Source organism: Urocitellus parryii, chromosome 11 (assembly GCF_045843805.1).
Source record: "Urocitellus parryii isolate mUroPar1 chromosome 11, mUroPar1.hap1, whole genome shotgun sequence".
Lineage (NCBI taxonomy): Eukaryota > Metazoa > Chordata > Mammalia > Rodentia > Sciuridae > Urocitellus > Urocitellus parryii.
In genome coordinates, this window is record NC_135541.1 from 36313173 (window position 1) to 36336590 (window position 23418).

The window sequence follows — 23418 nt, forward strand, 5'->3', positions numbered from 1 at the left end:
TAATCCCTCCCCATCCATCCACGCTCTTCTTATCAGACTACACACAGCAGCATCCAGTGCCAGGCCAAGGCTAGGACAACAGGCCCATTCCCTGGCCTGAGCCCTGCTGTCCTGCTCACTGCCACATGGCTGGCCTGCCATATGAAGACACAGGGTGTGTGCATGGACTAATATGTGACAACAATCCCACCATTATGTACAACTAGAATGCGCCAGTACAAAATGTGGAGAAAAAGAAGTAGTTGTTATTAGTTTTCTTAACATAATTATAAGATCTTTCTAGGCTATTCTTAGCAGTCAGTAAACTGTCTAAATGTTCAAACAAGAATAAACTGGAAAAGTTTTGGGGGGGGGAAACAAAAGAGGCAAGGGTCCCTCCTCCTGGAAGCCTTTCCTGATCACCCTGCTGAAAGGAACCCCTTATCTGAGCTCCCACAGTCCCCACCTCACTGAATTACTGACTGTTTTCTAGAAGCACCTTCCAGGCCAGGTTGGTATCCGCTGAGTCCACCCAGAGCCAGCCCCAGCCTGGTCCAGTAGCTTGTTGCTTAATGAATGAGTGATTGAATGAATGAGTCAATGTTTAGAATTGCTGTCATCTTCCTTTGCCAGGATGCCATATGTTAGTGATGGGCTTAGGGTGGGGCTCAGACATAAACCCTGAAGGGCTCATAATGGGATTGTGTAGCTGGAGGAGCAGGGCTACTGTTATCATTATCCAAGAGATTACCCCAGACCAGAGCCAGAACATTGACCCCAAACCAAGCAGTCCTCTCTCCCAACAGAATACCACAGTCAAGTCCAACCACCTCAGTTTTCAGGGAAGCTGTGGCCTTGAGAGAAGGATCAGACCAACTGGATCAGAACTCGAGCCCCAACTCCATACCTGTCTTTTTAAAATTTGTGCCCACTCTGTGTCGTGCCCTGTGCCCACAGAGAGAAGTCAGCACCCGTTCCTGACTTTAGGGAGCTTCTACTCCTGCAGTGAGTAGGGATGGAGACAAAAATCTGGGACAAAAGGGGACGTGAAATAACCACAGGACAAGGTGGATACATCAGTATGGCAAGGAAAGAGACAAGAAGGACTAACTATCTCTTTAGGGGATGAGGGTTAACTCCAGCTAGGGCTTCTTGGAGGAGGTTCTTAGAAGATAAGGAAGAGTTGGAGGTGGGGCATATGTGCCAGGGAAGGGGATAACAGAAGGTAACGGGGAGGCTGAAAGTGTGGGGCCACTGTGCTGTTCAGTGTGGACAGAGTTCAGGTCATATTTGAAGAATGGTGATGGGACAGAAAAGACCAACTGAATGCAGGAGTGGGTGGCCTTGAATGTCAGACAGGGGGCACTGAGAGCCACCAAGGTGGTGCACACAGTGGGGAGCGAGGGCCTGGAAGCACTTCAGCATAATTCATCTAGCAGAATTTGCTGGATGTTTGAGGAGGAGAACTAAACACTCCTTACATTTGAGAATATCAGAGGAAAGTGTACCTGGAGGGTACCAGAATGGTCCCTTTAAGGGCAAAGACCTTGTGTCTTAGATCAAAAGGTACAGCAAGTCCATGTGCCAGAGTTCTAAGCAGCCTTTACAATGAATGGTATCACTGAGAAGATGCTCCTAATCTAATGCAACGGAGAAAAGCAATTTACCAACTTGTTATAGCCCTGCAGGAAGCCCTAGAGGTAAGTGAGCCCTCTCCAGCTTACTGGGCAGAATGTAGAGAGACATGATTGAGGGATTGTGCGGTAGAGGGGTACAGATAAAATCCAGATTTCAGAAAGGGGTAAAGAGCCCTGAAGGAAAAAACAGCCCTACACAGGGATGGTGCCAGCTCAGGGACAAGCAGCTATGGGAGGCAGGAATTACAGGCTCTGGACAGAACAGGACCTCCACCCCCAGCCCTGTGGGTCCCTCATTCCTCTGTAGAGGAGAGAGAGGGCTGCTGCAGAAAATGGAAGGAATTCCATTTCCTGGGACCCAAGCAGTTCTTCTCTGGAACCTCCCTCCCTCCACCCACAAAGGGGAAGGGCTTTCCTACTGCCTGAAGGGAGAGGGAGCAGAAATGGGACCGGGGGAGTGGGAGTTGCTGGCAAGAGCTGACCCAGAGGCTGCTCCCCAGGCAGGTGCAGATGGTGCCAGGGTGGCCACAGGCAATGGCAGCAGCCAAGAGCAGGGGGAAGTACTAGGGGGGGGCACTGATCCCAATGTGTGACCCATGCCACTCCTGGAAATCACAGTAACAAGAAAGGAGGTGGAAAATTCTGCAGTGTGTCCTTTAGGAGGCTCCTTCCAGAGCAGGGCTCCTCAAGGTCCAAGAGTTATCTGTTAAAGTGACTTTTCTGAGAAATCTACAAGCTGGGACACAGTGGTGGTTGGGGGCGCTTTAGGCCATATGGACATGGTATGTATGTATACACACAAACTTTAGAAAGAAAAGTTAATAGTAATTTTCTTTGGGTGGTGGGCTCACAGGTAATTTGTATTTTGTTTTTCATTTTTGTCCATGTTTTCTAGAATCTCTAGAATGAGCATCTTTTATGTGCTACAGAATACATGAGCACCTGGCAGAGGCATAAACCACAATTTGCTTTAAGATTTGCCGTTCCTCTAGCCCTGAACATCTAATCTACCTCATTCAATCCTTAAATAACTTGCTAAATCAGTGCTGCCCTATAGAGTCATAAAGCCAGCCAAAGTAGTCATTTAAAATGTTCCAGCCAGCCAAAGTAGTCATTTAAAATGTTCTAATAGTCATGTTGAAAAAATAAAAAGGAACAGGTAAAATGCATTTTTTGCAAAATTAATTTTAATAATACTTGAACTGAAATATTCCCTCTTCAAAGCATAGTCAATGTAAAATTTTTACATTGCTCATGTTTTATATTTTAATTAAAATTAATTTTTAAAAATTTAGGATTTAGCTCCTTGATTGCACTCACAGCATTTCAATTGCTCATTAGCTGCTTCTGCCTAGTGTCTGTTGTGGTGGACGCCCAGGACTGAGTGAGTCACAGATAAGGAAAACAGAGCTCTGGAAGGTGAAGGCAAATGGACCAGGCTAGTAAGTTCTAGAGTCAAAACCGGAACAGGGATTTCAGATTCAGAACCCTTGGAGGTTTCCTATCTTCCACAAGGCTTCTTGGTGGTACAGACCTGGTTTAACACCCCCACCCCCATGTTCTGGTTTGGGCTGACCATGACTGTAATGTGATCCAACCTTTTTAGTTCAATTATCAGAGTTCTTGATTTGCCCATGGCTGTGGCCCCAGTGTTTGTGGTAGGGAGCTCCCCATATTGGGAGATATCCAAGTGGAGCCTCGATGACCATCTCGGTATGCTAAACCCAGATAGAGTGGGAGGTCCCATAAAGATGACCTCAAATGTTCCTCCTGGCTCTGTGATTTATGGTGGGAGTGGGGAACAATAGGTAACCTTTTTTTTTATCCTACTCCAATCTTGGTGGGTGCTCCTGGGAGCCCTCAAGGCCCATGAGGGTCCCAGAGAAGAGCTCCAGGAGCCTAGAGGCTTGCAACTGCCTCCTAAGCCATCTGGCCACCACTCAGAGCCCAGGGATTGGGGATCAAGAGATTGTGGTAATGAGAGGCACCGACTCGCAGAGGCAGTAGGGAGCTGGCCAGGCTCCCAGGGCCCTGCCCGATGCAATCTGGTAATTGTTCCACTTGCAGGGGCTGGGGGAAGGGAGCAGAGGCTGCCGGCTCCTGGTGAAGGGAGAAAAAGGCTGCTTACTGGCCTCACCTGGTTCTTACACCAACCCCCAGGTGGGAATTATGACCCCCTCTTACACCAGGTAGCTCTGGGCAGCTCAGCCATCTGCCTGAGGGCTGGTTACCGAGCAGTGCTGCCCCTATGTCCCCAGCCCAGACATTTCCATGGGCCTTTTCCAAGGTCAGCTTAGACATCACTTTTTCGGGGAGGCCTTCCCTGACTGCCACCATCTTGGTCAGGCACCCTGTGCTTCCTGTTTGTCTCAGGAAGCTCTTCCCTTCCTGTCCTCTCCTGCTGCTCACCTCTCTGGATGCAGCACCTCTTTTCTCTGAAGGCCTGCCTGACCCAGGCTAGGCTAGAAAGCTCCTGGGCATGTCTTACTAGCCAGAGCCCTTGGGCAAGTTCCAGAGCCTCTGCCTACCTCTGTTCCCAGTGGAGGATTAATGGCTGGTTTGTCATGAGAGCCAATCCTGGTTTAGAATAGTAAACACACAATATATTTCAATTGTTTGTGCTCCTGTGTTGTCAATATTCTCTGACTGCCTGGCCCATAGATTGGGAGCTCCTCAGTACAGGGTTGGATCTAGTTCAATTTTAGGGCCTCAGAATCCCAGACCCTGGCATAGGCAGGCCTGGGGGCAGGTGTGTGATAGATGTGATGTTAAACCAGGGGACGTTTGGGATCAGAGGATACCTTGTGAGCTCTGGTGACTGTGAGCATCCATTGTAGCTTCCCTAAGAACAGTCATCTGAACCAGCTTTGGTCCCCTGGCCAAGTTTAGGGAGTGCCCTGACACTGAGTCTGTGTGATATTGAGGGAGTAGGCCCCAGGACTTCCAGAAACAGATGGTGAGTTGGTAAAGGGACAGAAGTTGAATGACTATTGCAGACAGTAGACATGGCCTCTAGAGGAAGGCTCTACTTTCAGACCTCTTCTTTCTGGTCATTTTTATCAATGGCTTGGCCAAGGCTCTGACAGCATGTGGATCAGATTTATAGAGCACAGGAAGCCGGGAAGAGCCGCTCATGTGTCAGATGAGGGACCCCAGCAGGCTGGGACCACGGGCCAATTCTGACACGATGCAACTGAACACAGACATGCTGGGCTGGACTCGGCTACAACAGCCTGGAGAATACAAACTCTGTGGGGGAGAGGGAGCCTGAGCCACAATAGCAGCACATGAAGAGGAGACAGTGGGGTTTTGTTGGTTCCCAGCCTGGTGAGTCACCTGGCATATGGAGCCACCAAAGGGCTGATGGACCCTCAGCCTGTGGGGCCAGAAGCCTGGGGACTCATAAAGGATGCCATGGGTCTCCTCTAAGACTGAGACCCTCTACCAAAGAGACCAGGGAGGGGGCTGTGTCCCACAGAGGGTGGCTGTGGTAGGCAGCAGATGACAGAGACATAGGCCTGGGGGAGCTGCTGAGGACAGCACCGCAGAACCCAGAGCGCAGTAGACTGGGGATACCGGGAATGATGGGGAAGCCTTGGGGACCTTGGCTTGGCACCAGGAGTGACTATCCAGCAGAGTTGTCCTGCCCTGGAAGGAGCTGCTTTGAGAAGGAGTGAAGTTCCAGTCATTGGAGGCATGCAAATAACTTGCTAAAGCCACAGTGAGAACACAGGTACCCTGGTCTGCCAGCACAGCCAGTCCCAACATCTTGCCTCTGGGAGACCTGAGGGACAGGGAGGAGCCTGAGCCCTTGAACCAGACCCATGGCTTCTGACCTCAGCTGGCCTAGTCACAGAGGCCTTTCCACACTGGCCCCTGGGACACTGCTGCAGACTCCACCCCACAGAGAAGGAGGCATCTGGGGCAGGGGAGGGTGTCTCTGGGTGAGAAGGGTCCCTCCGGCCCTTCCAAGCATCTTGGGTTACTTTTTTGCCTTGAGCAGATGACAGGCCCGGCAGCTGTCGGCAAGTGCCATGTTAGCACGGAGGACTTACACTTCCCAGATGGCTCTGCCATACCCCGCCCCCAAGCCAAATCCTTCAAAGACCTGAGGCAGGATGCCCTGACTCCAGCTTGCTAAAATTTGGGCTTCCCGGACCTGGCACACCCTCCTGAAGGCAGAAATTTCTCTACAACCTCTGCATATACACCTCAGAGGACAAAGATCCAGCACCTCCAGAGTCAGCCCTGCCATTGCGGGCTGATTTGGCTTCCTAAAAAGCCCTTCTGGTGCCAGGATGACATTCACCTCCTGTGAGGAGAGCGCCCCCCGCTGGGCCCAGCAGCCCTCTGCAGCCACACAGGCCACGCCTCTCCAGCTCCACTGTGATTCCAGGGAGCAAAGATGGCTCCCAGTGGGCAGGGGGCACTGCTGCCCTGGCATCCTTGCTGCCTTCTGAAACTCCCTCCTTCCCAGGCCCCCAGGCCCCCAGAGGAAGCTCCACTGGGACTTGTGCAACTGACAAACTTGAACCTAATCACAAGCCACGGGGGCCACAGCTGTAGCCCTCACAGAGCTCATGTCTGACCACCATCATTCTCAGCTGTATCCTGCCGTGAAGGGTCAGGTCCAGTTCCACACTGTGTGAGCTGGCCTCCTACCCCTTTCTCTCTCATGTGGCAAAGAACATCAGGGCAGTGTCTCTAAGGATGACCACCACACTGTTGTCCACCATGCACAGGGATTTCCTAGGCCCACCTGTCAGATTGGTCACCACCAGGCCATGGACAGGGAAGCCACTCCCAAGGAAAGGGAAGGCCAGGCCCATGCACATGGGAACACAGCTCTCTGCCCTTCCCTTCACCAGCGGGGTGTCTAGTATCTGTCCCACCTGCTCAGGCAGAACCTGCATGAATGAGGTTCTCCCAGGGCAGTGGTTCTCCGTAGAAGGGCAGCAAGAGCTTTTTCAAAAACCCACTCATCTCCCCAGACCCTGGCACATGTTCCCATCCCACCCCTGATGAGCTTCTGCTCTGGGTGCCTTGGGGTCCTGGAAATGAATGAGATGGGTTTGTGGTCCTTGGGAGCTCCATCCAGGGGCTGGTGACACCTGCAGCTGGACAACACAAAGCTCTGGGTGGTAGCTGTAACTGAGAGAGACCTGAACAGGGGCTGGCTCACCCGGGAACTGGGCCAGAGATGACTGTGAATGGATCTTCTGAGGAAGAGGAGGTCTCTAACTGGAAGGGAGAAGGGGCATAGGCATCTGGGACCTTGGAGATTTTCAGAGTCACCAGACTGAAGGTCTGACCCACCCACAGCCCACAGCTGGGCCATGTTTCCCTTTTGATGAGTAAGATTCTCAGCTGACTGGGCAAGAGGACCAAAGGCGGCTCCCTAGGGCTCCCATCAGAAGACTCCACAGAGCTCTGCTAGGAATGGCTGCCCATGACTTGAGAGCAGAGTTCAGAAGCACAGGCCATACCAGATTTGGCCCCCTGGCTGCCCACAGCTCCCGCCTCCCTTCCACCCCCAGCCTGTCCTGGGGAACCCAGGGCCGCTGCCCCTGCACCCTGGCTTCCAGACCAGACTTTAGAGGCTGCTTGGCCCAGGACCATCTCCAAGAAGTCAGAACGTGGGTGTTTGGGAGTTTTCTGCCAAACTAGAGTTCCTCAGCAAGGGGGAGAGGGAGTGGGGGAGATTCTTTGGCCAAACATGATTTCCTGACTCTAAGACAAGTAAGTTTTAAAAGTCTACAAGAAATAGGAAGAAAAACAACACACACACACATACACATACACACACACACACAGAACACACATCAGCCCACACACACGTACAGACACACACCACAGATTCCCACACAAACCCACATACAACACACTTGGATTTCTTTGCTGTGATGTGGAGCTTACAAAACACTGCCATGCTCGGTCTCAGTGAATCATAAACACATGGATTGAGTTTTGCTTGAATGATGCCTGGTTTAAGAAATTGAAGAATGAGGGGAGAGGAGGGTTTGGCAAAAAGCAAGTGGAGAATTGGAGGCTCTAGCTGGATCCAGATGCTGGTTTAGCCACCCCTGGTTCCTTGTGTGGCTCTTGTCTGGGGATGTGTGAAAACAAGGCTCAGTTGAATTCTAAAGGTTAGACAAAATCTCCAGCCCCGGAAGGGCCATAATGGGACACACACATGCACACATGCACACACACCACCTGCTAAGACCTGCCTTGTAAATTTGCAGATGATATTGTGTCTGTTTTATGGTAGAGGCTGAAAGTGTTGTGAATCACAGAACCCGAGGTAACTCCAGAGGCCGGGGGTGCAGTGGTACCCCAGCAGTCTCTCCAGCAGCACCCCAAGTGTCTAGTGAGGGGAAAAGGGCTTTGCAAATTCTGCTCTGGCCCTGAGCGGAAGAGTAAAATAGGATTCCCCAGGCAGAGGTGCCGTGTGGAAAGTCTTATGACATGTTGAATGAAAACCAAAAAAAGCAGGAGGCAGATTTATTTTTGTGGAAGTTAACAGTAAGGTAGTCTCCAAGAACTTAAAGGAGGAGAAAGTTATCGATATATGGGGAGAGGGTTCGGCTATAAATTAAAAGCAAAAGGAATTTAAGCAGTGGGAAGTGTCCTAATGGAAGGGACTGAAAAAAGAGGGTTGCTCGATCCCAAAGGCTGGACTTTTCTAGATGCAGAAGGTGTGATGATCATGGGATCTGTCAGAGAGGAAGTGCAGAGAACACAGCTGGGGGCAAACCACCCATGGGAGAGCACCCCTGACTTAGGGACACGATGGCGCTGTGACACGGCCTATCCATCAGACTATTTGTTCCTTTGCCAGTGTCACGTGATAGAGAATTTTCTGAATTTTATCCAAGGTTTCTAAGCTCAGAAGTAGAGAGAGAGCAAATCCTCCTATAGCCAATTTCATTTTGAGAAGAATCTCTGGAAGGGCAGGTGTGAGGTGAGAAGGCACACAGTGTCCAGGAGAAGAGAGACCCTTTTGTGGTTTGATGGCAAATCTGCAGAGTAATGGAAAGGTGCACCAATGTCCAGGAGACCCAGGGGCCCTGAGAGAAATCAGGTCAAGGCCCAATCCCTGCTTTCTGTGGTTTGAAGTTTGTGTTGTGGTGCACCACTACACCCAAGACCAAGGCCTGTGGGCATAAAAGGCCCTCAGAGTGAACCCACAGGATGGAAAGGAGGTTGGGTCTCAACTCCCAGGGAGCTAATCTCAGGGCATGTCTGGGGTGCTTTGATAAACAATGATAGAGCATGGGGGTGTGATCTAGGACCAAAGAGCGGGAGTCCCTGTGGTCTGAGCAGAGATGTGCATCTGAGAGGAGCTGTGTGCAGACTTCTGTCAGTCCTACAGGACCTGTGATCCACAGTAAACGCTGTGCATAAGGAACCAGAGCTGCAGGGTGGCAGGGCAGCCATTTTACTTCTCTTAGCTACTGAGCACTGGAAGGAAGCTTCCCTGAACAAAATAAGCTGACCTTGGCCGATGTGGTAGAGGCCTCAAGAGCAAGACACTGGACTTCCTGTTTGTATGAGGAGTTGGACTGTACTAGACATACACAGTTTTCCAGTGTCAGTAACAAAGCAATAACCAAGCATAATTAAACTTGCCTTTGAAGATAGCTGGAGCTGCTGGTGACAGTCAGTAGGCATCGTATCAGAGTGCCCTCCAGATGCTTATCCTCCCAGCCTTGGAATGGCTACTCTCTAATTAGATGACTACCAGATGAAGCAGTCAGTCTACATTCAGAGGCTACCAGCTAAAAATGTACTTCTCTCCAGAATCCCCAGGGAAGCTGGGAGCTGCTTGTACCTGGAGGGACATGTGGATGTGATCTAGGAGCACAGAGCTGAGTCCCCAAGAGACAGGCTGAGGACAAAGCAGTCACTCCCCTGCAGGTCCGCTCCATCTGGGCACCACCCTTTGAAGGAGTCTCCTGCCTCATTGAAATGATATTCTCTCTTTTTCAGAGCACCTGAAACTGAATTCCCAGAAATACACATATGATGAGGTTGGGGCCTCAGACAAGAACAGAGCTGGCAAACCTGGAGTCACACTGGTTCCACAATTAAATAATGAAATTGTCCCACCAGCAAACAGATATAACCAGACGGTTCCCATGTGGTGAGCCTACAGGGAGAATGCTCTGGCCAGAGGTTGTATGTATCTGTCCTCTTTGGCAAGTATATTTATCTCTGTGAATGAATAAATTAGCATTTGGTTTATTTGGTCATCTCTTGGCAGCATCAGAGAATTGGATGACCAGCTCTGGGGACCAGGCAAGGTTGAGCCTCTGAACTAATCACCAAGGACACCCTGGATCTATGAACTCACTACTAAAAATGAGAGCAAACATTTAAAATAATAACAACAACAACAATAATACAAGTAGCAGAATTTGAATTGTGGAATGATGTTTTTTTCCTCTGTTTTCCAAAATGTTTGTAATTTGTTTATGTATTTTTTAAAATGACAAACACATCTTTAAATGTACAAAAATAATCTTTAAAAGATGACTCCTCACCATGTCACAAAGGTTCAAATGTTGGACAGGAAACTTTCCTCTGCTCCAGCTGTGCTCCTACTGCTCTTTATTCATTTAATAAACACTATTGGGTACCTCCTAATCCCTAGGCTAGAGAATAAGGAATCCGATGAAAGAGATAAAGTACATTTTTCAGAGTTCTTTCCACGGTAAGTGAGCTGAGATTGTTCAAAAATTTCTTGATGAGCCACTTGGACTAGAAGCCAAGCAGCAGCAGCCCCCAACCCAGCCCCGTGCTCCAGGGACAGAGCATGAGTAGAAGTGATTCTGGAAGACAAAGGCAGGATTTCTGGCTTGTCTGGGGGCAAAATTAGAAGGAAGGTGAAGGGAGAGAAAGAAGTAGATATCCCATGAGGAGACCTCCAAGAGTCTGTGCCCAGTGTAGGCCTCTTCCTGAGCGCCGGCAGGTCTGTCACTTGCTTCTAATAGGCTATGATGGGATGTCACTCATATGATCATACTGTGTAAGACTTGGTCTAAGAGGACTGGAGAGTGAGAGCCTCCCCAGCCCTGGGGAAGTGTGGGACCGTTGCTGCGAAATGCCTGTGGAGGGAGCTAGCAGTCAGGAACTGCAGGTGGCCTCTAGGAACCCAGAGTGACCTCCAGCTGGCAGCCATTAAGAAGCCACAAGGAAATGACTCTGCCTGCAACCTCAAGGAGTTTGGAAAGGGGTTCTTCCATGGCAGGACCACCAGATGAGAACAAAGCCCTGCCGACACCTTGGCTTGAGATCCTGTGAGACACTGAAGTGAGGGCGTGGGCTTCCAAGCCACAAAAACCCTAGGTTTGTTTTACATCAAGTCTGTGGCAGTTACATAGCAATAGATAACTGGGGGACAGTCAGGAGAAAGCCTGTGATCTTTGTGAGTGAACCTCGTGAGGGAGCAATGTCCACATGACTGGGGAATGGAGAAACTGCTGGGTTATAGGAGTGTGAGGGCCAAAAGCAAGATACAGTGAGCACAGAGTTCATGGAAAAGGTGGAGGCTTTGGGGGACTGGCCTGGGCAGTAGGTGAGCACATCATGGTGAAATGGGAGAGAGGTTGTCCATACCTCTGCAAAAGGCCACCGGAGACATGGTGTATGTGACACAGGTGCTACATGCAGGTCTATATTGGTGTCGAGGGAGCACCATGTGGGGCTCAGTTGGGGGTACTTCCCAGGAGAGGTGTCAGGTAAGCTCTAGTGGCCAAACCCCATAGAAGAAAGGGGCCTCTCAAGGGGGCTGCCTGCTGAGAGCAGAAACAGAAGTGCAGGGTTTCATGAATCACCTGGGCCTTGGGGAAGCTTTAAATAATTAGTAGCATTTAAATAATCTGTAGCATTTGTAATGTCCTCAGAGGTATGCTGGGTCTTCGGGTATATCACTTTCTCATTTGGGAAAAATGTGTCTCTCCTATTTTACAGATGACACTGAGTCTCAGGTGGTCAGAGACTTGGTTAAGTGGGCACATCTAGTGATAAGAACAGAGCTCCTGTCCTGGACCTCCTGTAGGTCCTTGGCATCCTGCCTGTGCTGCTGGTCCCCTCCCTCACTGTGACTTACACAGCCACAGCTAGCAGGCATAGGTGGCATCCTGCAGGACAGTAGCATATCTGAGGGGCTCAGGCTAGGGGCTGGATTAGAATAGATTCTAGAAAGAGGCCCCAGAGTTAGAAGACGCTGGGAACAGTGACTGAGCTGGGCTCCAACTCAGCTCTGTGAGTCCTGCCTCACTCCCCAGGGACCTCCCTTCCCTTCTCTGGAAGAAAGAATCTCTGTGATGGTCTCCCTACCAGATGGCGAGGTCCTCTAAGGCAGAACAATCTCTCCCGTCAACCTCACTGCTAATGCCACAGCTCTTTACATCTCATCATCTTTTTACACCTGCTGGTCATGCTGACCACCAAAAAGAGGTCATTGTGAAACCAAGATGGGGAGAACCTGATCCCCTCCCAGCACATACCACCCTACCATGCGGGATCATGCCAACTGGGCCTGGTCCTTGGCAGGGCTACTTCTTGTCCAGCCAGAAGAGTGGTTACTCCAGATAGGAATGCTATTTCATTTACTCAAATAGATGCCACTACCCCCAAAGGATGCCCGTACCTCATAATGAGATCCATCAACTATGACCACAGATTCATTTACCTAACAACATCGGGCACATCCAGGGTTATAAGTATTATCAGAGGTGGACACAGGCTGTCCTCAGTGGCTACCAACAAACAAGGAGCTGGGTGGGCGGATTTCACAGATAGGAACTTGAGCTAGTAAATCGGTCATGAGCACAAGGTGAGAACTAAATAGAAGACAGGGCATCGGAGGGAGGCAGGGGCTCAGCAGGAGTGACAGTGTGCAGACACAAAAGCTTAGAGACAGATGAGGTGGCAGTCTATCTCCAGGGCTTGGTGTAGGGAGGAGGCAAAGGCTGTTATGAGATGAGATGGGAGCAGACATGGGTGCCAGTCTTTGAGCCCAGACTTGCCGCTTGTCGGAACCAGAAGCAAAGGAGCCTGAATCTGAACCCTCCCCACTGCCTGTGACCTATATACCCCCAAAGCCCCTGATTTCTGGGGCGCAGTGTGGAGCTACTGGGGATGGAAGAGTAGCCGAACTTATGCTGGACTCTAGCTGCCCAGCCAGAGGACAGACCCCAAGACCATCTGTTTTTTTTTTTTTGTTTGTTTGTTTTTTAATCATAATATTTGTGGGGCTTTAAAAACACAGCCCTACTCAGCCCCTTGGCAGTTCTGGTGCAGTAAGCCCTGGGTGAGGTCTGACACAAATTTGTCAAAGGGGCTCTGGAGATTTGTCTTTCCCTGAATGACAGCCACACCAGTGTGGGTATTCTTTAGGAGCAGGGACACCCAGCCCTGGGACAGCAAGAACAAAGCTCAGGAAACATTAGTGGATGCATGACGGGTTATAGATCCATTTGAGAACCAAGGAAGGAGGGTTCAGGAGATTTTGGGCCCAGAAATGCGTCATTCTTCCCCCAAGAAGGTTTAATTCTCCCTTGGTTGGAAAATGTTAGAGCATTTCCATTTTTCAGTGACGTGGTTGCTCTGCATCAGCCCAAACTGTATAATAAACAAAAGAAAAGTATGAATACACTGGCTTTTCTCAAGTTAATACTCCATTCCTGTTCCAGCCAAGAGAAAGCACTCCAGCCCAGTGGAGGGGACCAGGGGCGAGAGCCAGGGCTCAGGGGAGCTGGATCAGCCCTTAGCCACAGGGAGCACAGGAGCCTGTGGTGGGTGCCTTCTCCCAGATCACACAACTGTGAGGGGCAGGTCGAGCACCCAGGCCTTGGACTTCTGAACTGGCTTTTTCCTTTTAAGCTGAGCAACTCGCACCAAGGCACATAGCTTTCAAATGGCAGAGCAGGACGGGAATCAGTCTGACTCCAGGGTCCATGCTCTGTCTTTGCAGTATCTTCTGAGTAGAACAGAATGCCCAGGCAGCAAGGAGAGTCAACAGCAATGGAGTCCAACACAGCCTGGAGGGAGTCCTAGGCTCCCTCCTTTCATCTCCTCGCCAGTCTCCCCCACAGCCTTCAAGTTCCTTGAGGTCAGACAAGTGCCTGGTCATCTCTGTATCTGCAGCGCCCACCACAGGGAAAAGTACTCAAGAAGCATAGTGCATGGTTGTTGATTCATTCATTCGTTCATTAGACAAGTGTTATTGAATATCTACTATATGCCAGGCACTTGGCTAGATGCTGACAACCCGGAATTGAATGTCAACAGAATGCTGATGCTGCTTTACCATCCATTGGAAAATAAAGAGACAATGAATATGTGCAGAATGACAATATAGTGAGCTCCAGGGAGAGAAGGGGCAGAGCAAGGTGGTGTGCTGGGATGGGCGGGGATGGGCGGGGATGGGCGGGGTCGGGTGGGTGGGCCTTTCTAAGGGGGTGACATGTAAGTTTTGAGATCCACAGAAAGAGGAGGAGGAAGAGGTGTAAGATACAGGGGAAGCATGTTCCAGGTGGAAGGGACAGCAGGTGTGGAGGTCCTGAGCTGAGGGAAGGTCTGGCTTGCCTAGGGGACCAAGGCCCTCAGAACTGGAATAAATGTGACATGAAATGGGGGTGGAGTGGATAGGAAGCAGCAGATCATATGGGGCTTCCTAGACCAGGTAAATGATTTTAGGGTTTATTTTATTTTTATTGGTATTGGGGATTGAACTCAGGGGCACTTGACCACTGAGCCACATCCCCAGCCCTATTTTGTATTTTATTTAGAGACAGGGTCTTGCTGAGTTGCTTAGCGCCTCTCCATTGCTGAGGTTGTCTTTACACTTGTGATCCTCCTGTCTCAGCCTCCTGAGCTGTTGGGATTATTGGCATGGACCACTGCGCCCAGCTTAGGGTTTATTTTAAATACTTGGAAGCTACTGAAGGCAAATACTGAGTTCATTCTGCCACTGGGTGGAGAATAGATGGGGCAGAGAAGTGAGGGACAAGAACCTAGGTGAGATTACTGTGGAGAAAGAGAGAGCCCTGGACCCATGGGGAGGGATGAGCTGAGCTGAAGTTGCTATTGCCTGACTGTGGGGTACAGAGAGGGGTGACCAAGGGCCTGGGCACAGGGAGCTGCCTTTAGTGACAGTAAAAAACAGAAGGAACTGGTCTGCTGGGTAAAATCTCAAGTTGGTGACACTAAACTTAAAATGCTTGTGAAACATCCATGTGGAGATGTCAAATAGGTAGCTGGTTAATCAAGTGTGGAGCTCACATTCCTAACCTAAGAGCCCTGGGTCAGGGGTGGCATATTGAAGCCATGAGGTTAGAGCAGGAAAGGCCTGAGAGGCTGCAACATGTCAAGGCTGAGCAGAGGAAGAGAAGCTGAGGGGCAGAAGCCAGGGGAAGACAAGGCCACTGGCAGAATATCCCAGGAGGGTAATAGGGACCAACAATATGAACTGCTGATGGAGAAGTCATGCAGAACAGGAACTGAAATTGTTCTTTGGAATTAGCAACATGGAGGTCACTGATGACCTTGACAAATTCACCAGCTCCATGAATGACTCCAAGGATGCACAAAGAGGAGACAATAACCAGAGCAGGATGAGGAGTCAGAGGAGGAGTCCTGAAGGAGGTGGCTTTCAGCAGAGTTTAGAAGACTCAGTCAGAGATCTGAATGCTGCCTACAAGAGCCTCCCAGTAGGAGCATGAGGTACCACTGAGGAGCCCCTAGCCTGGGAGCTTCATTCCCACCTTACAAGAGAGGGCAGAGGAGCTGGCTCACTACTTAACAGCAAGGGAGCCCGGAGGCTGTCCTCGGGGGACAGAGCCGCTTCCCCTCACCCCACCTGCTTCTCACCTGGAGACCACCAGCGGTAGGATCAGCATCTTCAACATCCTCATCAAGAGCTCTCCAGGGAACTGGAAGTAACTAATTTCCTGAAAACACAGCAAGAGCTGGAGTTATAGCAGGTGGCACAGACTTCTTGGTCGCTCAGTTCTTTGCCATCTGCAAAGCGCTATCACATCTGCACCCTCCTGTCTTGCACACGGGCTGCAGAGTCCAGGGAGAAAGAATGGGTTTTGGAGCCAAACAGACCTGGGTTCCAATCCCAGCAACTCCCCTTCATAACCAGCTGTGTGACCTTAAGCAGGTGACCTCACCCAAGTTTTCCCCTGTAACATGAAGATGATAACTGTTAGTTGCTGAGCAGACTGAATGAATGTTAGCTGCAGGGTAGCCTGGACACTCGACCCCCATCCGTCTGGTTCCTTATCACTTGTTTGCCTCAAGGCTGGACACTCAACCCCACTCGAGGCTGAACACTTGACCCCCACCTGTCTGGTCCAATGGAAATCCACATCTGGCCCCTGCCCGGTCTGCCTGAAGGCAGAAGATGACACCCTTAGCAACTACTGCATTATCCAATCACTGTATGACAATAAGGCAGCTTGCAGACCCAGAGACCCCATTAGACCCCATCTCTCTCTATCTCTGCTCTCTCTCTCTCTCTCTCTCTCTCTCTCTCTCTCCTCTTCCTTCCCTGTTAATCAGACACAACTGCAATAAAGATCTCTTGGTTGCTCCAAGTGTAGTGGTCACTTTCCTTTCAATAACTACCTCAGACGGTTACTGGGAGGCTCAGTGAGAGTGCACATAAGTACTTAGCACAGCACCTGGATGAGCAAATGTTCAGTACTCCCAGTAAACAACATCTCTCCCCATTGACTCTGTTCGCCAGCCTATCTGATCCATGGTGTAGAATCCATCTTCAACAGCAGACGTAAGTGGCAAGAGGGCAGGGCTGAGCATTGTTCCTGCAACCCACACTGTGATGGGAATCATACTGGGGACCCCAAAATAAATTAGGAATGGTTCCTGCCCAAGTCCCCAGTTTCGTTTATGAGAAGAAGGACTTATAAGCAGACCACTGCCCTCTTGAGAGAAAGTTTCTCCACTTGTGCTGGTCCACTCTCTAGCCATTCCCTCCAAATGCCAAGAAAGGACCTGATTGGATGGTGAGACACCAATCAGCATCACTAGGCAGAGTTCTAGCATCCGCCCCTTCATCAGCTGTGGGCTCAGGCCTATCCCCAGATCTTTCCAGGGTCCCAAATCTTTGCCCCATCTGCTCTCCTGATGACAAGTCACAGGAGTAAATCCCTGAAGCAGATGCAGAAGGGACCACCAAGCCCAGATAAATTTGACTTTGAGATAATAATAACCCATTCTTTACTTGTTCTAAAACATGATTTATTGTTTCTCTAAAAGTCTAACTTAATGGGGTGTGCTGTTTCTCAGGTTTAAATTTAATTCAGTTTTGCTATTTCTGGCAACCCTGGCTTGGGGCCCCTTTCTCCAGCGGGTGAGGCTGTGGGTGAGGCAGACAAATGGACTTTCAAACACCATCCAAGTTACATTTTTGTGCTTGCAACCATTTCTAAAATATCAGTGCCAAACATGAGGATCTGTTAATGGTCTGATGCTTTTTAAAGCCTCAAATCATAGGATTTTGATGCTCCAAGGGGCTTTAAAGATCTCGTCCAGGCCACTCATTCTGTAGAGGAAGAAACTGAACCAGGAGGGGGAGGTGACTTGTTCATGGAGTGACAGAGAGGACAGAAAATCAGGCTTCCTAGTTTCATTCTACTATTTCCAATGCACCTGGAAAATTGGCTTTGTAAAGAAGTATACTCATTGCATCTATATATTTTAGATTAATTATAATCCACATGTGCATTTTTTTCTATAAATTGAATAGTGCTGTAATTATAAAAGGTAGCCTCTTCCTCCCCTCTCTATCTCCACCCCTCAACTTCCCAGGAAGGAACACCTTCAACTTCTCTGTTTCCCCTAGTTTGACTATTTCTAGCTAATGTGGTTACAATGCTATTTCTCATGTTACCAGTTTGACATCTGTTAACTTCCCTGCCATGATGATGAGGACTTTGTCCCCACCTGCTCTGTTCCTCTTCCCATTTCATCATTATTCGTATGTCAATTTTCGGGTGAATCAGTAGTCGAGATTTACAAAATTTTGACCATCAAATATGTTCACTGCTGAGCCAAATAATGTGCTCCAGCCTGGCCTTCTCATCTGTTAGACCTTTATTTTCCTCCTGAAGTTAGTAATTCACTGATGTTTCATTTGCTTTGAAATGAAAAATTTCAAAATGATTTTTCATTTGATGAACTACTCATCAATTTCTTTCAAATGTTCAAACTTGTCTATTAAAATGTCTGGTAGTAGGGGCTGGGGCTGGGGCTTAGTGATAGGGCACTTGCCTGGCATGTGTGAGGCACTGGGTTTGATTCTCAGCATCGCATATGAATAAATAAATAAGTTAATTAATTAAGGTCTATTAGCAACTAAAAATATTTTTAAATGTCTAATAATAGCATTTTCTATGCACGCAGTTACCTCCGTTTCCTTTACCCCTCTGACAGCTCTCTGCCTTCCCATCCCAGTTTGGACAGCCTGCTGTCTAGGCCCAGAGGCTGTCATGGGCCTCTTCTGGCTGTCATTCTGGGACTTTATCCTGCATAGGATCCCTGTTTCCTGGGTCTGTTGTTTAGTTTATTTTCTTGTTTTCATGGAACATCTCCTTTGGTAGCTGAGAAAGACTGGGAGGAAGGGAAACTTGTGAATCTTTACATGCAGCCTGGTCATTGGTAAGGTTCTCAGTTGAAAATAATCTCTGCTCCCAATGTTGAAGGCATTTCTCCTTTGTCTTTAACTTCCAGTGTTGCTTAAAATGTTCAAAGTCATTCTTATGTCTCCTGCTCCTTACATGAGAACTGTTCTTATTCCCTTGGAACTGTTTAAAGACTATCTGTTTATCTTCACTTTTCAGTAATTTCATGGTGACGTGTGATAGTATGTGATGGAATTTTCTTTTCTTCTCTTTCTTGTGCTGTGCCTCCTTGACACTGAGAAACTTGGAGTATTCTCTGCAATTTTTTTTCTTTCCTCCATTTTTACTGTTAACACTCTTTAAAATTGGCATGTTGGGCATTCCACTTTGCTTCTATTTCCTTTTTCTATTTCCATCTTTTTGTTTTACTTTCTGAGTGATTTCTACAACTGTGTCCCAACTATTGACATTTTTAATCTTGGTTCTTCTATTTTTTGATTTCCCAAAGCTCTTTCTTATTCTCCAATGGTTTGTTCCTTCTTTTTAGCATCCCATTCTGCTTTCTGCCTGTTTGTTTTTGTGGTGTGGGGGGCTGAACCATGAGCCCCACTCCCAGCCCCCATATTCTGTTCTGTTTTATGGTAACTATATCTTCTCTCAGGTCACCAAAGATCTTAAGAAAAGATTTCAAAAGTTGTATTCTACTCCCTGCATTGTCTTTGCTTCTTTTTTGAGAAAAGAAGATTTATTTTTCTCTTTGTTTAGTTTCTTTTACATTTGCAGCTGCTTTCCTTAAAGTTCTGGTGACTTTGGCTTTCTGCTCACATTAAGAGTAAAGCACTGGCAGGAAAGATGATGGAATGAGATGGACACCATTACCCTAGGTACATGTATGACTGCACATAGGATTTGATGCTACATCGTGTACAACCAGAGAAATGTAAAGATGTGCTGCGGTTGTGTACAGTGAATCAAAATGCATTCTGCTGTCATATATACCTAATTAAAATAAATAAATAAATTTAACAATAAAAAAAGAGTACAGCACTGAACTTAGATGTATGTATGGGGCTTGTCAACTGATTGCCCTGTGGGCAGGCTAATGGGTGCAACCTGGCTTTTTAACTGGAGATGGGTAGAGTGGAAATTCTTTTCTATCAGGATTTGGAGATCTTTGCTCCAAGCCTTCAGTGAGTTCTCTTCCTCCCATTGTAGAAAGAGACTGTGGACAGAAATCTAGTGCAGGTGTCTGTTAATTTGTTTGAAGCCTGTGCCTTACCACTGTCCCTTTCCCCAACACATGCAGGTGGGTCTGATGTCCCTAAGTCAAGCTTCTGTTTCTTTGGACAGGCAGGAGGTAGAGGCAGGAGGATGGAGAGTCCTCTGGCCACCATGAACTGGAGGGGCCCTTGGGATCTCATTTTTCTAATCACAAAATTCTAGCCAATGTCCCTACTTTCAACTCCATACCTCACCTGGGCCTAGAACACACTGTGCACCTCCAAATCCAGAGCACTTCTGGAGTTCTGCAGGACAAGCTGCTTGGTCTCCACTTCTATAGACATTAAGATGTTGGCTTTCTGCGCATTTTTACTAAATGAGATCATTCAACTCCATCCTCTTCCCACATGGCCGAATTTGATGCAGTCTCTCTGCTTCCTTTCTCAGCTATCTGCTTTTATATCCCCTTTGTTTGGGGTGGTTCATAGCCTCTAAAAATTCCATTATTATAATTTCCAGGAAGGAGAGGAAAATGAATGTAATTGTAATTCCCCGTTAACTGGTTTAACTGAAAGTCTCAAAACAGTCCATAATTTTTTTTTTTACTAGCTATTCATATCCAAAGGTAAAAATCATATAATTTTGTAAGTTTCTTTTCACAAATAGAACATTCTACCATGTTCTAAATTGTTTATGTTTTTTGCCTGTTGCATAAGCTTACAAAATTAGACGGGTTTAGTTTCTGAGTCACAAGCAAAGAGATCAAACAGAGAAATCCTGGATTTCAAAGTAAGATGCTAAGAAAGCCAATTCCTGCCAAGTAATTGTTCTAAGACTTCACATCCTTCCTTCAGTTTATCTGGCAGGTTAATACAGTCGGGAACACATTTGCATGTCCAAACAGATGGGAAAGGCAGCTCTAGCATAGGAGGCCCCAGATGGGTTTGGCTTTTAATAATGGGCATTCCAATTTGTTTTCACAAAATGATCTTCCTTCAGGAAATGTGTATTTGTTGCTGGGGAAAATCAAAAGAGAGCAGATTGCAAATTGTGCCATCGCTGGTTTAACACTGACAAAACCTCTACTCCCCACGCCTAGCACTGCGTGTGGCTCACATTTTAGTTCAAGAGAACCCATGAGTTGTTTGGTTATTGCAGTCTGTTGGGGGAAACAGACACTGATGGCTCTGAGCAAGCAACCAGCAGCTGGCCTGCCGAGGACAAGGCTGCAAGGTGTGATCCCAGGATGGACTGTACTACAGACAGAGACAGTTCTAGAAGACTTTCTAGAAGATACAGAATATGGGGTGGGGTTCCTGATGTAGGCAGGACTTTGACAGGTAGATGAGGAAAGGAAGGTAAAGTAAAATTCAGTCTGCACTTTCTATATGCTGGATGCTGGTGAATCCTCTTCACTCTTTACAGTAATTCAGTTCTAGAAGATATAGACCTCTTCCCACTCCATTTACAGATAGGGAATCAAGACAGAGAGGAGAGGATTTGATTTTTTTTTTTTTTTAGTTGTAGATGGACACCATACCTTAATTTTATTAGTTTATTTTTATGTGGTGTTGAGGATCAAACCCAGTGCCTCACGTGTGCTAGGAAAGTGCTCTGCCATGGAGCCATAACCCCATCCCCAAGAGGAGAAAGGATTTTTTCCCAGCCATTTATTAGCAGAGTTAGAGTTCAAGTTCCTCTGTCTCCAGAGTGCATGGCTTTCCTTAGTCACTTCTTGAGGTTGACCAGGTTGTTCTAGTGACAGAGGCCCAGTGCCTGGAGAGAGGGCATTTTCTTCTTTCTTTCCTTTTTTTTTTTTTTTTTTGGACTGGGGATTGAACCCAGGGGTGCTTAAATACTGAGCTACATCCCCAGTCCTTTTCATTTTTTTTGACACAGAGTCTCACTAAGTTGCTGAGGATGAACTTGAACTTGGGATCCTCCTGCCTCAGCCTCCTGGGTCACGCAGGTTGTCGGAGTTGCTAAGCACTAGTTGCTGGCCCCACAGCCATGGCCTGTTTTCCATTAACAGGTAAATGCACCCTGATGGCATTTACCTGTTAATGGAAAACAAAATCTGATGCCTGGATCCCAGTTGTAGAGAGAGTATTAGTATCAGTGAGCTGCAGGAAGAGGAATCTTATCAGGACTCTTCCAGGAGCCCCTTAACCATAACTCTCTCTTTGGCCAAACAGTAGACAGCTCCCTCTAGGCCCTCTATTCACTGAAGCCTTGTTCTTGGGCCTTTTCTTCAATTTGCATAGCACAGTTTTAACCAAAATTCTGGCAACTCAGCTTAGTGAAAATCCCTCATCCCTCAAATCCACCCCCACTCTGGGTATCTGGTCACCCTGGCCTGCCTTCAGGCACACTTCCCCACCTTTGATGTCTCCTCTTAGTAATTTCAGGGGGGGGGGTCCCTTTGCTAACTATTTGGCTATAAATCCCCAGATGTCTTTGTTGTATCTGGAGTTGAGTTCTTTCTGTCCCTCCAGGAAGTCTTGACATCTGTCACAATAGTATTCAGTCTTCCTTACTATTTGAACAAATGTCAGAATAATTCCTTCTCTAAAACCATGTGAGTGTCCTCCTTTCTCTCACAGGAGCTGGAGCTTGAGAGGGAAGGAAGGAGTCAATGCATCTTCCCCATGGCCGTTATCCAGACTGGAAACCTGGGGCCCCCCCTTGCTTCCGTCTCCCAACCCCATCTCTAAGCAGCCACTGCTCCCTGAAACCTCCTCTGTTAGGAACAGTTCTCATATCTGCCCCTTTCATCCAAATATCAGACCCCACCCCTACAACTGCCCCCCGCCCCCCGTGATCCCTGCCTACCCCTTTACCCCCGCTCCTCTTCCTGGCACCCGGGCATTTCTCCAAAGCTCAGAACTATCTGCTTCATTTTTCTGTTCATAGTCTTCTCATGCTTGCCCCAAGTCCTGATCTAGCGCCAGCCCTCTGACCTTGTGGACCTTGCCTCCCACTGTACGTGGCTGCTCACCTGAAGTCTTCCACAGCCCTGTGCGTGGCTCCTGCTGTGACTGCTGCCTACAAATCCCTTCCTGGACCTCTAGTCATTGGGCTGCCTGTAGGAGCTGAGTGCTGAGCCCTTATGAGACTCCTCTGTCTCCTCCACCAGAGCACTAAGGCCCCCTAGTCATCCCAACAGGGTGTCCTCGCCTCCTAGTCACCCGGCTGTGCCAGATTTTTTGTTATTTTCTCTCTCCTCAGCCATTTTTCTGTGTCTCCTCTAGTCCTGCCAGGCATTTATCACACCCATGTTACAGGGGAGAAAAAGGGTTCCCAGACAGGCAGAGTGACTCACTGGCAATCATGTCACGGGGAGCCCCAGATCCCTCCAGCCTGCACACTCCTCCTACAGGGACCCTGAGGTGCTCTGGGCGGCTCACCTGTGGGGAGAGGCGCTGGGTCCTCAGAAAGAAGCCAAGGAGGCAGCCCACGATGACAGACAGCACAGACAGGATGAGCAGCCCATTCCGCCTGCACACGTCTCTCCCTCGCGCCAGGAAGGCACTCAGCACCATGGTGAGTGGGGCCTTCTGGCACAGGGCACAGCACCATTCCACGCATGGGAGACTGGCCAGGGCACGGGGGTCCGGGCTGCACACCGGCTCCTTGGCACGCAGGTTGTCGGAGTTGCTAAGCACTAGTTGCTGGCCCCACAGCCATGGCCTGGGTGGCCGCTCGGCAGGGAAGCCACAATCCTATTACCAGCCGCATCATTAGGAACAAGGGATCAGATTAGGGCCTGGGAAATTAGAGCAGGCCACGTGGTCTGGGAGTTCAGCCTCAAAGCCGAGAGCTCCTCTAGAACTGCGGAGTGATGGGAGGAGGAAGAAGAGGAACATCTGCTTGGCTGGTTTGATTTTTACCCATTACTTCATTCCAGAAGGAACCGAAAGCAA

The 23418-nt window shown here is 48.6% G+C and overlaps 1 protein-coding gene across 1 annotated transcript in view; it reads right to left on the reverse strand.

Annotated features, from left to right (window-relative positions):
* The window catches only part of Slc1a7 (solute carrier family 1 member 7), a 43888-nt gene extending 20686 nt beyond the window's left edge, over positions 1–23202 (reverse strand). The window contains exons 1-2 of the mRNA XM_026382264.2: positions 22903–23202; positions 15498–15577 (exon numbers count right to left, since the gene is read on the reverse strand). Of these exons, the coding sequence (XP_026238049.1) occupies positions 15498–15577; positions 22903–23037 (215 nt within the window). The 5' untranslated portion in view covers positions 23038–23202. The remainder of the gene's footprint in view (positions 1–15497; positions 15578–22902) is intronic.
* Positions 23203–23418: the final 216 nt, after the last annotated feature.